The sequence below is a fragment of the Anguilla rostrata genome, chromosome 11, assembly GCF_018555375.3.
Source record: "Anguilla rostrata isolate EN2019 chromosome 11, ASM1855537v3, whole genome shotgun sequence".
NCBI classification, from domain to species: Eukaryota; Metazoa; Chordata; class Actinopteri; order Anguilliformes; family Anguillidae; genus Anguilla; species Anguilla rostrata.
This window is the reverse complement of record NC_057943.1, coordinates 27,379,925-27,396,552: the sequence shown is the minus strand read 5'-3', so window position 1 is coordinate 27,396,552 and position 16,628 is coordinate 27,379,925. Positions and strand designations below refer to the sequence as shown.

The 16,628-nt window shown below is 42.7% G+C and overlaps 1 protein-coding gene across 2 annotated transcripts; it reads left to right on the top strand.

Moving 5' to 3' along the window:
• The first annotated feature begins 4,967 nt into the window (after positions 1 to 4,967).
• slc26a10 (solute carrier family 26 member 10) lies at positions 4,968 to 16,286 on the top strand. Of its 2 annotated transcripts, XM_064299132.1 has the most exons (18): positions 4,969 to 5,555; positions 6,292 to 6,402; positions 7,091 to 7,242; positions 7,764 to 7,928; positions 8,252 to 8,404; positions 9,052 to 9,134; positions 9,620 to 9,767; positions 10,202 to 10,315; positions 11,029 to 11,106; positions 11,291 to 11,386; positions 11,672 to 11,778; positions 11,882 to 11,951; positions 12,078 to 12,248; positions 12,529 to 12,583; positions 13,181 to 13,269; positions 13,431 to 13,485; positions 13,983 to 14,089; positions 14,261 to 16,286. In XM_064299132.1, exons 1-18 carry the CDS (start codon positions 5,291 to 5,293, stop codon positions 14,297 to 14,299), a joined length of 2,058 nt encoding a protein of 685 aa, XP_064155202.1. In that variant the 5' UTR covers positions 4,969 to 5,290; the 3' UTR covers positions 14,300 to 16,286. The 2 variants fall into 2 exon arrangements, with proteins under 2 accessions (XP_064155201.1, XP_064155202.1); XM_064299131.1 differs by having other exon boundaries at positions 4,968 to 5,555; positions 13,983 to 16,286.
• Positions 16,287 to 16,628: the final 342 nt, after the last annotated feature.

Below are 16,628 nucleotides of genomic sequence, written 5' to 3'. Positions count from 1 at the left end.
ATGGTGATGATGATGATACTACTACTACTTCTGCTACTACTGCTGCTGCTGCTACGACTAATAATAATAATAATAATAATAATAATAATAATAATAATAATTTGCTACGGTAGGAAATTATTACAAAATAGGAAAAATAATACCGCACCGGAACTGTCTCCTCGTGAGGCGGTCGATGGCGGAGCCCACCCTTGGGGGTAACTCTCTACATCCTCCCCCACGCCGGGCCATTGTTCCTCTCAGCCCTGATTAATATCTTGTTTAAACAGTGGCTCGTCACACCGCGCCGTCGGTGCGTTCGTAAATTCTCTTGAGCTGATAAACACAATAGCCGCATTCTTAGAAAACAAAAAAACAGGCAACGTTTCGTATCACAGAGTCTACTGAGCTCCGGAGATAGGAAAATTCTTTCCGCGAAAGTCAAAAGAAATTCCGCATTTTATATGAAAGATGTGTCATCGTATCAGTCTGGAATTGTGAATTAGGAATGCTGCTCCACTTCCTTGTTAAGTGGTCACCGCAAGTTATGTACACTCTGGTTTTTCTAAGAATAAACAATGGAATGACTTAGGGTATTTATTGTTTGAATTTCAATGTGGAGTATTTTGCTATTTTATCAAGATTACAAAAACAAGTTTGCCATAAAAGTGGTATATTTACCCCCCAATGTGGTATTATTGTGATTATTATGTAAATATAAGCCTGTTTTCAATTGTCTTTATAACAGAAGTACTGTGCCATCCACACAGAAAAATATTGACCCAGTAAAAATAAAAACTTGATTTAATAACATGGTTTGGTTTTATTTGGAAATTAATTTAAGCCAAATTTAGGATTTAACTAGTATCAAACTAAACTTAGTGTCAAACTTGAGAGTTTCTATTTTGGCTCATCATTCATTTGATAATGTTTCTGTTCCCTTGGACGTTTTCTTGCTTGTCGCTGTTTTACTTGCTGAATACAAAACTGAAAGCAAAATGCACCAGAAACAAACCGGAACTGAAGATGGCTGCAGTACAGGCCTGACTGAACATCACCAGGAAAGATACCCAGTGTCTGGTTGATGTCTATGGGTTGCAGACTTAAGGCAGTCATTGAATACAGAGGATTTGCTATCAAGTACAAAATTAGATGAGTTTATTTCAGATTATGTTAATTTGTCCAGTTACTTTTTGCTCACCTAAAATGGGGGGCATAAAAACTAAGCATAAAAAGGCTTGTAAAATTACCCGATATGGATGTAAATACCCTCAGATTAAAGCTGACAGTCTGCAGTTTAACCTCATAATCATTGTTTAGTTTCAAATCCAATGTGCTGGAGTACAGAGCCAAAAACAACAAAAATTATGTCACTGTGCCAATACTTTTGCATTTAACTGTATGTTAAACAAAAACTCTATTCCATTGTAGTCAATTTTAGTCAGTTTTTTTTCTCAATGCCTTGGCAGTAACAGCTTTCTCCATTTTCAAGACTTGAATTCTGATACATTTCCTCCTCACTTGGGGTATAAGTACATCAGTAAGGTAGACCCAAATGAACTTGTGTAGTACAGCATATGGTTTCTGGTGTCGTCAATGTGAATATAACATCTAATCCTTTACTTTCTCACTCTTCTTCTTCTTCTTCTTTTTTGTCTTCTCCAGTTGTGCCCCTGGAATTACCATTGCTCCAGCCACGCCCACACACCAGGGGTACTGAAGTGTATGAGCAGTCACTTTTTCACAGCCTAGAGCACCAGCATAATTGGAAGAAACAGCTGTAACCCAAGCAGTCCTTAAGCCAAATTTAAGCCCTTCCACCAAGGACTCCTGGTGAAAGTCTAAGCTAACAACGCTAACAAAGGAGCTGTGGCTGAGGCTTGAACCCTGGGCTACAGGGCCCAGTCTGTGCTCCTCATCGATGCCATTACCTGCTGAGCTGCCCACTAGCAAAAACCATGGCTAGTCATACACAGGCTGCTGTACTTGGACTCATGTGCTAGCAGGCTAAGGCTAGGAATGGCAGCATCACATCTCCCCCCTACCCGAACCTTCATAGAGGAATCGCCAGGGCAACCAGAGTGTGACTGGGACGGGGGTGGCGGACGTGGCCAACCACGCCTGTGTTCGTGTGGTCCCGCACGGATCCCCCGCCCCCTTGCACCGGGAGGAGCGCGGTCAGGGCACGCCGTTGGGCGCAAACCAAAACAAACCCCCCGTCTGCATTGTGTTGTTCTCTGAGCACTGACTGAACCGCTTTAATAGATCCTTATCTCCGGCTCACCTCATTGAATGGGCTGAAACGCAGGGAGACTTTAAGGGCGTGGCTTTCCGCTGGCACGCGGGCAGAGCGGGCCTCCGCCACGTTCCCTCTTCCTCCGCGTCCAAAACTCAACTCGCCTCACCCATGCTGGAGAGATGGCGATCTTAGAGAGATAAGACCGTCACATAGCAGACTAGAGAGATAGAACCGCCACATAACAGGCTACTTTATCAGTACTGCAGTCACAAAGGGGCTTATGCATGTTCTGGATGTGAGTTTCCAGTACTGTCGCCAATGGGCCCATTTCACTTCAGTCCTGACGTGTTAGATGGATTTCGCCCAGGTATTTGTTAGTATTTCCTTTTAAGAAGGAGCATATTTGTGCTGATGGCACCACTTTTGCAGTTAAAGTTATGCGAGACCAGGCGAGCGATACACTGCAGTTTACTTCTGTCCACGTTGGAATTCCAAGAAATAAAGTCAGAATTGCAAGAAACAAAGTCGCAATTAAGCAAAACTCAGTTTCCCTTTGTCAAATATTACATTTTGTCTAAAGATCTGAAACCATTCAATGTGACAAATATGCTGTAATAGAGGAAATAAAATACTTTTTCATGATACTGTATGTGGCAGGAGAGGCATATGGCATTGCTGAAATAGATATATGAACCTAGACTATGTAAAGATGCATGAATAAATAAATAAATTACATGAATAAATAAATAATAACAAAAGTGACAATGAATTTTGTGCATATGCGTGCTTAGGTTACAGAATTATAGCATGCTGTCAGGCAGCCAAGAGCAGACTGAAACCTGCTGGTGCTGTGCTAGCAGTGGCTAGTGTAGGTCCGTTCCATCACCAGTCAAAGCAAGCTACTCTTTAACTTTGCCGCATATGACAGTGAAGTGAGTGTTTTTTCTATTAGATATGTCAGTTGAGCCTGACTAGTAGGAATGCAGCTATGGCTGTGTTTTTGAAAGAAATGTAATTCCAGAAGTGTGTGATACGATGTTCATTTTATATGATATTTAGTTGTTTTGTTGGTGCATGAGCTTTGTTTTTTATTGTAAACACAGGAGCGAAGGAAAGAAATCCTGCATAGTATGCCTTTAATGAGGAAGACAGCTGTTCTTCTACAAATAAAGGAAACATTTAGGTTCTATGAATATAAGAACAATTGAAGTTGAATGGCATTTTGTTATGCAATTATATTGTACTCATAGTTGGACGGGGGGTTGGGGGGGTCCACCGTAACAAAATTTTGCTTAGGGCCCCAATTTGGAATTTGGCCAGGAGCAGCAGTGGTGATTAGGTATAGTTTTAAAGGAAACTTCATCGAAAATTGTAAAAAGAAAAAAAAGTATTTTCACTATCTGCAGATGTTACTATAAATGCCCAGAGCATGACACATAATAATACCCTGCTTTATAAGATAGTGCTTCTACAATTTAGCCAAATTATTCCTGATGTGGAAGTAGGATGTTGGGGAATCTTTCTCTAGCAGCTGCACAGTCCTGTACAGATAGAAAATAAGCTATTGGCTGGTTGCATGCTCAATTACCAATTATGTTGCAATTGAGATAAAATCATAGTTGTGTTTGAGTAGAAAAATATGTTACCCCAAATCATAAAACAATCAAAAGTATAGTGGAATACCGTTGATCAACGTAAATGTGATCATTGTGGTTTGTGTTTGATTGTGGTTTTATTGTGTTAAATCAAAGGACCTTAAATGGACAATTCATGCAACTAGACTTTCCTGGGATAATCCAATAATAAGACTAGGTTTGAGATATTGGTGTCAAGCCAATTGTTTGTTGTGATCCTTTATTAATGAAAAAGTGATTTCTTTCAGTCTGGCACCGCTGTGGGGATAATTAGCACCAGTGTGGATACCTAGTAACTCTGGGTCAAATGTGTTAGTAGCCACACATTTGTTAGTAATGGGCAGCTAAGATGATGATGCTGAAGTCACAGAAGTATAGAATAGAATAGAATAGAATAATATTATTTTCCCCAGGGGAACTACGGCTGAAGTAGCCGGCATACAAGGAATTAAAGGATCGATTTACATAAATTAAACTAAGAAATATAATGACAGAAATTGCGTTCAGAAAATGCTGAATTACATTGTTTTTATTACAAATTAAGAATTCCATGAAGTGCAGGGCAGTAGATTCTATACGACAGAGTTCTGGGTTTGAATCCAGTGCCGTTTATTGGTGCTGTAGCGCTTCCAGAATGGGCTTTACCAAAACCATGCAGTAAAAACTGAGCTGTAGAAATAGGTTGCAAAACACGCACGCGCACGCGCACGCGCGCACGCACACGCACATAATCAGAGTGTAGTCTTGTAGCTTGATCAGTGGAGCACAGAAAACATGCGATCACATGTCACAAGGTCTGCTTTGAATTCATATTTCTTTTCACGTTCACTCTCAACATGCGATTTAATCAAAACACAAAGACAAGAAATCAATCCTCTTCGGAAATGCTCCCCTCATATGGTCGCTAATAGCCTATACATGGTTTGCAGTTTCACCTTCGCCTGCAACAATAGCACTTTCATCTCAGAGAGCACCGCACACAGAGATGTACATTGTGCGCTTTCCCCCTCTGTAGCGCTACCCAGGAACGACCTTAAGAAAAGGTCTTTGAAGAATTAAGTTGTGGTGTATCCTGTGTATATATGCGGACCAAAGACCTGGGGTGGTCACTATTTTGTCCCTCTTTCACAAATAATAAGCCTTGAGCGGTAGGACCCTGAGGGCCACCAGCAATCATCGTTAAACTTGGACAAGAACACCTCAAGGGGTCTCTGCCAGACGTGCACGTGAAAAGAAGTTCGCCTCAATAATAAAAAAGTTCAACTTTGAGCCATTTAATTGGCTCAGAACATTTCACAGGAAAATGCAACTGTGCTTGATGCCAGATTTTCGCCCGCTATATATAGGAAGTCGTAGAGAACTTGCTGCTTTTTTCAACTAAACCATTCCGAGCAGTTTAGTTGATGAGTCGCACTTTTTGACATATTCACCTGGCAAGATGAGCGCTTCAGTAGCCGTGTACAGGAATATTTACACCGAGGATCGCTTCAAGCAGTCATACGGTACACGGGACAAGGCTGGCGAGGGAGAACGGCTCAGAGACAAGCTTTTCAGACGGTGCAGGTGTTCCCAGTCGGCATTCCTTCACCTGTTGAAAGAGCGAGTGCCCATTTTCAACTGGCTACCGAAGTACAGGTTTAAAAAATGGATATTAGGAGACATGGTAGCGGGTGTTACTGTCGGGATACTTCACATACCTCAAGGTGAGTCGGCTTATTTACAACATTCTGAGCGCAATTAAATAATAATAATAATAATAATAATAATAATAACAAGCCAATTTACTGTATCGTATTGTACTTCTGACTGTACGTCTGACTGAAACTTAAATGCTAAACAGTATGAGTTGCTATTGTGAGTGATGATGAGTTGTTCATTTTGTGTGGCGTTCTGTCATCATAATGAAATTGAATAATAAGCTACATTTAAATTCAGATTTAAACAGGCTGACATCTTTACGAAGCTATAAAATAGGCCTACCGGATTTTAAACGTTTGTGATTCATATTTATAGGCCTACCTGTATATTTGTTCAAACACCTGAGAAAAAAATGCCCCTTTTTCATTGACCATCTTTCCCCATAGGATAGAATGGGACAATAGCCTATCACGTTACATTGTAATTCCGAATGCTTTTGTCGAGGGAATAGCCATGAGCAAAATAATTTATTGTCCTCCTCCATCGCCGTAACGTACTGTACCGGGCAATCGCAAATACTGAAAAATACTGAAAAAATACTGAAAAAACAAAACAAAACAAAAAACAAACATTCAAATATCTTAGAAATACAAACTGAATGCTCTGATGGGATAAAAGATACCATGGCATTTCCAACAAGACATCACTATTAAAAAAGATTCACAACAGAGCATAATCAAATATTGAATGTTTTTGTCCTTTTGTCACTGAGCTTCCTTGGCTTCTCTCCCCCTGACCCAGGGATGGCGTTTGCTCTGCTGACGTCGGTGGCTCCCATCTATGGCCTCTACACCTCCTTCTTTCCCGTCATTCTCTACATGCTCTTCGGCACCGGGCGCCACGTCTCCACAGGTTGGGCCCACTCCCGATCCTTTCTCGCCGTGTTATTACGTTTTAATTTAGCGGACGCTTTTATCCAACGCGATTTCAGCAAAGTTATGGCGAGTCGTAAACTTTCGCTGTTCTCATCGTGCTTTGTGTGCCACTGATCCCCGTGGAGAGCAGCAGCACCCGTTCAGTGGCTGATCCGCCCGTCACCTGACAAGCACTAGGCGGACTGATTGTGTGTTGGATGATGATGGATAAGGCTGATGGATTAGGTGGAGATGGAGCTAGCTTCTGTGCGATGGCTGCTTCACAGTTCTGCGCTTTCAGCTAGAACAAAGACAAGTGCTTACTGGACTACACGACACAGGCATCATCGAACATGTGTTTTTGTCAAGTTTAACTACAGTTCTAAAGTTAAGAGTAACTTTGTCTATATGTGAAAGCTGTGGTCATATACCTGCAACATTCTGCATGGAAGCATGCATGTGTGTTTGTGTGTTTATGTGTTTGCGTGTTTGTCTGTATGCGTGTGTGTATGTGTGCTTTTGTGTGAGCGTGTACGTTTGCTTGCCTGTGTGTGTACGTAGGCTTATGTGTATGTGTGTGTGTATGTATGTGCCCTTATGTACGTGTGTGTGTGGGTGTGGGTGTGGGTGTGTGTGCTTATATGTGTATGTATGTGCCCTTATGTATGAGTGTGTGTGTGTCTCAGGTACCTTTGCCGTGGTGAGTCTGATGACGGGCTCGGTGGTGGAGCAGCTGGTTCCAGTGGGCCTGAACTCCAGCAGCGCTGAGGCTGCAGAAGCAGAGGCTCAGAGGATTGGCGTGGCATCGGCGGTGGCCTTCCTCTCAGGGATCATGATGGTACAGCAGCGCTGGGAACCGCCCTTTACATAGAGACATTCTCACACTCAAACACATCTACAGATCATCTACTGTAAAAACACATCTACTGTACAGATAATCTACTGTAAAGATCATCTACTGTACAGATCATTTACTATACAGATCATCTACTGTACAGATCATCCACATTAAGGGCTTCTGGCAAAGAAAAAAAATTGATCATGATGATGAGGATTATTCATATTGATGATTATGCTGATGATGTTCTTATTGGTGATGATGATAACTATGGTGATGATGGTGACTGTGATGATTATTCTTATAATTATTATTACTGTTGTTATAATAATCTTATTAAAATTAATCCAATTGGGCAGAATCCCTGGTTGTAGCACTGATACAGATCTCCAGGGACAGTGTTAGTTCAGTCGTGCTGACCTGTCACTGATTGCTGATTGAAAGTAAGACTCACAGTGTGTTTTCTGTCCTTCTCTGCCCCTCTCTACCCCTCTCTGCCCCTCGCTGCCCCTCTTCCCCAGATCGGTATGTTTGGACTGCAGCTGGGGTTCCTGTCCACTTACCTGTCCGAGCCCATCGTCAAAGCTTTCACCAGCGCCGCCGCCTTCCACGTGACAGTGTCACAGCTGCAAAGCATGCTGGGACTGCGGCTGCCCCGCTACACGGGCCCATTCTCCCTCTTCAAGGTTAGCGCATGATGATGTCATTAAGAAAACCATGCTGCAGTGCTTTACAGATATATGTACTTTTGTTAAATAGATTTGACTCATTTTGTAATAAATGCATTTCACAGTAATGTGTTTTGAAAAATATCTTGTAGTATCTGAAAGTGATCCTTTGGATATTCGCCCACATATTGTGAAGTGTTACAACATCTTGATATTGTATTTAATTTTAACATTTATATGCTGTATATTCCATTTCTGGAAAGGGCAGTTAGTGGGGAGTGGTTTGGGGGTCACATTACCCACAAATCTCAATGCGTGTATGTGTATCTTTGTGTAAGCAGACCCTGGCATCAGTTCTGGAGAATCTGCCCCACACAAACCTGGCTGAATTCTTCATCTCGCTGGTCTGTCTGTCCGTCCTGGTGTCAGTCAAAGAGGTCAACTCACGCTTTCGCCAACGCCTGCGTACACCCATTCCCGTGGAAATACTCACTGTGAGTCTCTTACCAATAAAAAATACATTTAGAAATGATAATAAGACAAGAATACAAATAAGTAGAACAAAACAGAAAGTAGAATAACAATGAGTAACTAATTAATTACATTAATTACCAACTAATTACAAGATAATAAGCATAAAAACAAATGTAATCGGCCAGATACTTTCCTAAGGTGCAATACAGCAGTTTGTGATACAGTACACCTGCACTAGGAATGCAAGATCACCACATGCACCTGGAAGGTGATGACATCATAGAATGTGAAACACTGAGGACAGAAACACCTATGTCAACACCACATTTTATGATTTGCAGAGTTCATAAGCACATTCAAATATGTAAATAAAAAGAGAAGTTACTGCGGGAAAGGGTAAATAACACTTACACTTAGCAGTGTACCATTGGTAGCTATCCTAACACACACGTTCAACTAACCTGACAAAACATCTTATGGTAAATGATGTGTTGAGATTGAAAAGTACTGTAAAACAGTGTTGGGCTTGTGGGAACCTGTGAGCCGTCCCCAGAAGTGGGTCTCCTGTCAGATGTGTTTTCCTGTCAGGCGTGCCAGCGGTGTGTTTTGTGATGACGCAGCCTGCCAGCAGTAACCCCGCTTCGTTTTCCTTTCCTCCCGCCCGTAGGTCATCATCGCCACGGGCGTGGCCTACGGCTCATCCCTGGACTCCAGATACGACGTTCAGATCGTGGGGCACATTCCCGCCGGGTAAGCTTCCCGCTCTTCGGTCACTGCTGAGAGGCCGCCGGAACAACCAGAGAATTTCTCCAAAAATGATCTTATATTGATAAATGTGCTAATGCACAATTTGAGGTTTACAAATCGATCTTTTGTAAGCTTTTCTCGAGCTGACAGCTGATTTGCAATCACCTGTGATTTTTTACATGTGCTCGTACGTAAATTTTAATATGGAAAATTAACTAGGTGTTAATTCATCTTTGGCATTGTGCTTGATTTTTGTCTTTCTTTTATTTAAAATGAATCTCTGGAGACGAATGTGGAAAGCGTGAACATGAACACAAATGCATTGCAGTGCACAATATATAAAATACTTTTCCTACAAACAGAAAATTAATTTTGAAATATTACCATCCTGTTCCGGTGGCTGAAACAACCAAGACAGACCTGAGGGAAGGCCTCTTAGCATGAGCATTGTTTCCTGACTGCGGCGTTTGTTGTTGTTGCGTCCCAAGCTTCCCTCAGCCCAGGCTACCAGCCCTGCAGACTCTGCCTGCGGTGGCCGGGGACACGGTGGCCATCACCTTCGTGGGCTACGCCGTGTCCGTCTCTCTGGCCATGATCTACGCCGACAAGCACGGCTACTCCATACACCCCAACCAGGTATGACTACACCTGATCTATAAAAGGGCTGCAGGTGTGCAAATAAAAATTGGTAATGGGGATGCAAAAGTAGTGTTTTATTTTGTTTTTTTGTTGCTTCTTTTAGAGTAATTCAGCAATGCAATCAATTCTTGATAATCTTAAGATCATAAAAAATCTTAAGCTAATAAAAGCAACAGTAGGCTGATGTGATGCTTGATAGTTGATTTTTGATTGGTTGATAGTTGATGTTTGATTGGATGATAGTTGATGGTTGATTGGTTGATAGTTAATGGTTGATAGTTGATAGATGATGGTTGATGGATGGTAGTTGATTGTTGATTGGTTGATAAATGATGGTTAATGGATGATAGTTGATTGCTGATTGGTTGACAGATGATGGTTGATTGCCGATGGTTGATAGTTGCCAATGTGTGTTGTGTGTTCCTCTGCAGGAGCTGCTGGCCCATGGGATTTCCAACACCGTGTCATCCCTGTTCACCTGTTTCCCCAGCTCAGCCACCCTGGCCACTACCAACATCCTGGAGAGTGCAGGGGGGTTCACTCAGGTACTCACCCCTCTCCATGTTGGGTATCAATGCCAACAACCCCTTCCCAAGTTTGGAACAGCTTGCCATGTGCTGTAGTAGTAGCAGAGACCCAGTATCAGGCTTGTTGCAGTGGTGGATGTACACTAGAAAGTAGGAAAAGGGATGAGCCGAGATGGGTGGAATGACCTGTTCAGATGTTCTTATGTTCTTAAACCCTACCTGTACTGTACACCCTGCTGGTCAGATAACAGAATAATCTGCACGTAAGTGTGATTTGGTAATTCATTGGTCTAAGCCAGGGGTTCCCAAACTTGTGACCTGTGGAGAACCCTAGGGGTTCCTCAGTAAAATTAAAAATGAACCCCTTTGAAGAATATTTAGTTATATATTTCAATATTTCATGTGTTTCATATCTTAAACTTTGAGATGATATAAGCCTTTGTATCTGAGGTAGGTCTCTGCTGTCCTCAGCCCCTGGCTGGTCACTTTAAGGGTTCTTCAGGTTTGGGAACTTTTGCTCTAAACTGCTCCTTTCTCCATTTTGGATGAGTCTTTTATTTTGTGGCTTTTCCTTTTTCACCTGGGTTCCTTTAAAACATCTGACTGGACAAAGCTTGATTGGTGGTGGATGTGTTTTAAGGGGAGAAATTGTAACGTTGTAGTGTTGTTTGGTGTTGTTGCTATGGCAGCAGGGAGCAGACTGTTGATACTCCTCTCTGTTTGGGCTCCAGCTGTCAGGCTTCTTCACCAGTCTGGTAGTTCTGATTGTGCTCCTGCTGATCGGACCTCTTTTCTACTTCCTTCCCAAGGTGAGATAGAGTGTGTATGTGTGTGTGTGTGCATGTGTGTGTGTCTGTGTTTGTGTGCGTGTGTAGGCATGTGCATGTGTGCATAACATGTTTACATGCTTGTGTGTGTGTGTGTGTGTGCGTGTGTGTGTGTGCATATGTGGATGTGTTGGACTCTTACTGTGTCCTCCCTGTCTCTCAATAGGCAGTACTGGCCTGTATAAATGTCACCAGCCTGAGGCAGATGTTCCTGCAGTTCCAGGACCTGCCAGACCTGTGGAGGATCAGCAAGATGGACTTTGTTAGTGTTTCTCTTTCTTACACATGCGCATGCTAGCCCTTTGTACCTCTGAGTGACCGAAGGTAACTCGCCATGGAGAACACAGTCGATATCAGATGTGTGTGGTTTACATCCTGTAGTGTACTTTTTTGTTTGAAACATTAGGGAGTTTTTGAAGTTGTAATAATGCATCTCCATTCCTTTAACTTGTGTGTGCTTATGTGTGCATTTTAAACTTTTTTATGCATGTGTGTGCTTTTGTTTGTGTGTGTGTCTGTGTGTGTGTGTGTGTGTACCTGTATGCAGGTGGTGTGGCTGGTCACCTGGCTGTCTGTGGTTGTCCTGAATGTTGACCTGGGTCTGGCTATCGGTGTGGTCTTCTCCATGATGACAGTCATCTGCCGCACACAGAGGTGTGTCCTCACATAACCTCACCTCTACCTTCTCTCTCCTACTTCTCCCCCTCCCTCTTCTGTTGACCTCTGACCCTCATGACTGTTAATGTCCGTCCCGCAGGGCAGACTGCTCAGTGCTGGGAAGGGCATCCAATACGGAGATCTACAGACCTATTGAGCAGCACAGCAAGGTGAGAGGACTGTTACTCACACACAGACGCACACACACGCGCACACGCGCACACAGACGCACACAGACGCACACACACACACTCACACACGGTAATATCCATCCTGCTGCTGTCTCCATCCCGCAGTGTTGCGAGATCCCAGGGGTGAAGATCCTGACCTACAATGGGCCCATTTACTACGGAAACCGCAGTTTCTTCAGAGAGGCAGTGACTCGGCTGCTGGACCTCACTCCTGAGAGGATCCGCAGGTCAGAGAAAATACAGGAGAGGAGAGACAGAGAGGCCGTCGCTACTGTGGTGAGATCACACACACACACATACTGTATACACACACTCACACACATACTGCATACACACATTCACACACATAGAGTATACATACACACACTCACACACATACTGTATACACACACTCACACACATATTGTATACACACACTCACACACATACTGTATACACATACACGCTCACACACAAACATACACACTGCATACATACACACAGGTATGCGTGTAAAAATGCATACATGCCCAAATACGTACACAAGATATTAAAAACAATGTTTTTTTCTATATAGGAAGCAGGAGTGGCCAACACATCATTTTCATCAGAAAATGAATTTATTAAATCAGGTGAGCTCTAAGTGTTTGCTTTGAAAAGAATGGGTGAGGGCAGGTGAGGATCTTGGACAATTCCTCTATACAGATTATTAGATCTATTAAAGACCACTCAGTAGTGTTATCCTTGGAAAGGGATGGTGCACGGTACTGTATTGAAAACAGGAATACCAATCTTTTCAGCACCTATCTTTTTGAGAAAAAAGCCTGTGTGCATGTCCCCCTGGGCAGCCTGTGTGCATGTCCCCCTGGGCAGCCTGTGTGCATGTCCCCCTGGGCAGCCTGTGTGCATGTCCCCCTGGGCAGCCTGTGTGCATGTCCCCCTGGGCAGCCTGTGTGCATGTCCCCCTGGGCAGCCTGTGTGCATGTCCCCCTGGGCAGCCGGAGTTTGATCCCCTGCCATGGTGCTATCCCATCTCTATTTCTAACCCTCTCTGCTTTTACCCTATCTGAATAAAGTGGGAAAATCTATGAGTTGAGAGGACCATCTGGTCCCCTTAGAAACATGAACGAATGAAATGTCTATTCACCAAATAATGTTTGAGAAAATGTACCCTTTGACCTTTCTGTACCCTATTTTCAATCATTTTTACCTTTCTCCCTTCTGTGCAGAAACCAGCAGCAGTGAAATCCAGGCAGTGTTAATCGATTGCAGCAGCGTGAGTTTTGTGGATGTGGCTGGAGCCAGGTTATTTATTCAGGTGAACATGCAATTGTGTGCACGTACACACACACACACGCACACGCGCACGCATGCACACACAGACACATGCAAGTTCTGAACAGCTTTTTTGACCCCATATTATGTCCTTAGAAGTAAGCTCTCTTACCAGCTTATGATTATCTTATTTTCGCCTTTCAGGTGTGTACAGAATGCCAGAAAGTAGGAGTGCAAATATACCTGTCAAACTGCAATGGTAAGTTTGCACACATACCATGTCCGGGAATGGGGTGAACACATTATAACCAGTAAATAACTGGTTTACTTACTTTCTTACGATGACAGCCAAAACCATATATTACTCAAAAGTACATTACTCCTCCTCAAAATCATTGTAAGCTGTAGTAAGTAACACGAAGCAATGGTAGGCTGTTATTTTGAAATATGATGCAAATGCTCGAGGTGGAAAGTCCAGGGGTCGGAAAGTAAAAGTCCTGTTGTGTTTTTCTTCCACCCATGAACTCAACTAGCTGATTTATTTAATTGGTTCAACCTCCCAGCTGAAGAATTGTGCTAATTAGCAAGTCCAGGTGATTAAAACAAAATAAAACAAAAATCCATGTTGCTTATGCAATGTATGTATTTTGTTACAAAGTGTGCGTCTGTGCACTGCTCAGAGAGAAGGATGCGGTCAGTAGATTTAATGGTAGGTGGCAGAATAGACGTCTGTGACTGATTTTATGCCCTCTCCAGAAAGCGTGCTGAAGATCCTGACCTCCAGCGGTCTGATGAATCACATGAGCGCGCAGCACATCTTCGTCACGGTCCACGATGCCGTGGTCCACATCCAGCAGCAGAAGGTACCAGGCCTTTCAGCGCCCGCCCATTTTCAGTCTGAAGGAAACGCTCCTTTAAAAGGAAAATGACCATGACCGGGATGCTGTACGCATGCTCATGCAGCAAAGCCCTTAGAAAAGGACGGTGCGTGGAAGGCTCTGTGTGGTCACGGGTTCTGTTTCTGTTCTGTTCAGGAGAAGCCCACGGAGAGCACGAGCACAGTGTGGGTGTGAGGTGTGGATGGTTCCCCCCCTGCACGGGGGGGGTGGGGGGTGGGAGGCGCAGCCAGCAGGAGGAGGAGGGAGGAGAGAGGAGGCGGCCTATCAGTGACAGTGAGCTCTGCCTCACAAACACCTTTGTGTGTATGTGCGTGTGTGTGATTGTGTGTGTGTGTGTGTGCATGTGTGTGCGCGCGTGTGTGTGTGCCTGCGTGTGTGGGAGCGTGCTCTGTTCATGTGATCCTTGCCACCCCAGTCAAACATTTACTGACCGGGAACGTTTCTGAAGGGTTCCCCTCCACCTGACTGGTGAAAAACCAGAATCGCCACTGCATGCCCGTGAAAGCCAAATCTCTGCAACCTGCCTCAAGAAATGTATTCTTTGTGTTATTCATTAACCTATTCAGGAGCACACACAATGTACACCATTCACCTGCATATAGAATCCCAGTTAAATGAACAAGAAAACTGATGTCAAAGCAATTGAGAAGAAAATAGTAGCTTTAGCATACTTTATATGTCATCTTTTTGCAGTTATACCTAAAGTGTTCTGAAGTATATTGTTTTTCAGCATAATATTTTTTCACGTGGGTGATGTTCAATCGATTCAGCAATGGGCGGAGCTGAAATCCGCTCCAATTAATTGACTTGTTCAAAAGTATTTCATCCTCCACAGCAAAGCACGGCAGTCGTTTCAAATCAGTGAGTCACTGGCATTCTCCTACCGCTCATTTAGAACTTTAACCTGTTGTACACGGACCAGGCTTGCCCCCACTTCACCTTTATTAAAAATAATACACAGTCAAATATTGTGTGTGAAATACATTGCTCTCCAAAGGTATAGGAACATTAGAGTGGAATTTGTTATCTTTGGTTTGAATTTGGGTTTGAAATCAAAAGATGAATATGAGATTAAAGTACAGAAAATTTGATTTCTTTCCACGGTATTTACATGCGTATGTGTTTTACCATTTTACAGAAATAGAAGAAATACCTTCAGTATAGCAACAATAAATTTCACTCTATCGTTCCCATAATTTTAGAGGGGACTGTACATATGGGACGGGTTGTATATTGGTTACATTTATTTAATTCAACATACATTTGTAGAAATATATGTACTGGTTATTTGTAAAAAAAAAAAAAAAAAAGTGCAATTTTACAATGTGTTGTCACAATGCATATCCCAAAGAAACTTTCATATTGCGTACATTCTTTGTTTTCTGCCATACATACATTTTAATATTCTGTGCATTTCTATGCTATATTTCTCATGCTGAAATCCATTTCAAATATGCATTCCTCTGCTGTTCTAATTACTGCATGTACGATGGCACAGGCAGTGGAGACACAAGTCTCTCTCTCTCTCTCTCTCACACACACACACACACACACCTCACATCGAACCACAGGCAATCCACTTGGGGGGGGAGAGCACAAATGAGGACGCACAAAATGAACTGATAAGGCCTCTCCCATGCCCACTTAGCGCATTTGATCCTGGCACCAGGCCCCACACTTATAAAGTGTCTCAGAACACAGGTGTTCACACAGGACCAGGATCCGTGGCCTAGCCTTATCCACCGTGAGCTGAAAGACCAAACCTGCAACTCACGGCGATCTGATCCTAGATCAGTGCTCCTACCCTGAGACACATTCTGCATACTGGTCCCCAGAGTGAGCACTTCCCTGTTACAGTGCAGCAACATGGTGTGTGTAGAGCCTGTTAGCTTAGTGGTTTTAAATTATTTGATGTATGTTTTTTTTCATTTTTATGTGTTTTTTTATGTGGCTTGAAGACTAGCACTCCAACACATGCTGTGTATATTCTGTTGTTTTGATTGACTTTAATCTTGATGGGAAAGTATGAACAAAGATGACTTGTTTAAATTGCACTGAACATTAGCAATAAGGCTACTGTATGTCCAGACTTTTGACTTGTACTATAGGTTGTGTCGGAATATTTTTATAATAATTTTGAAATAAACGTACCTTTTCAATACCCCAGTGGTTGATACCCCTTTTAAGATGGGGACAATTTATATTGACTGTTGTCACCTTGTATGTTCATCTAATTACTGTTTTTAAAAAAAAATATATATAAAATGATTTAATTAAATGTAAAGTAGTCTACTTTAACCATTACATAATCAGCTGTTTCCCATTTATCATGACAAACTTTGCAAAAAACTCAATGTTTCATTAAAGATCACTGAAGATAATGTGACATCTATAGCAAGGTGTAGGGGATTCCCCAGTGCCCTGGCCAAACAGCCATTGGCTCTCTCAATCAAATCACCCAATCATCCACCGCCGGCTTAAAATCAGCTGATGTGTAGTGAGT

What these genes read in the sequence shown, in the direction of transcription:
- slc26a10 (XM_064299131.1), top strand. Translation starts at nt 5,291, where the DNA reads ATGAGCGCTTCAGTAGCCGTGTACAGGAATATTTACACCGAGGATCGC. An exon ending in CTATTGAGCAGCACAGCAAG is followed by an intron (nt 11,952 to 12,077) that starts GTGAGAGGACTG and finishes TCCATCCCGCAG; the next exon opens with TGTTGCGAGATCCCAGGGGT. An exon ending in GAGCCAGGTTATTTATTCAG is followed by an intron (nt 13,270 to 13,430) that starts GTGAACATGCAA and finishes TTCGCCTTTCAG; the next exon opens with GTGTGTACAGAATGCCAGAA.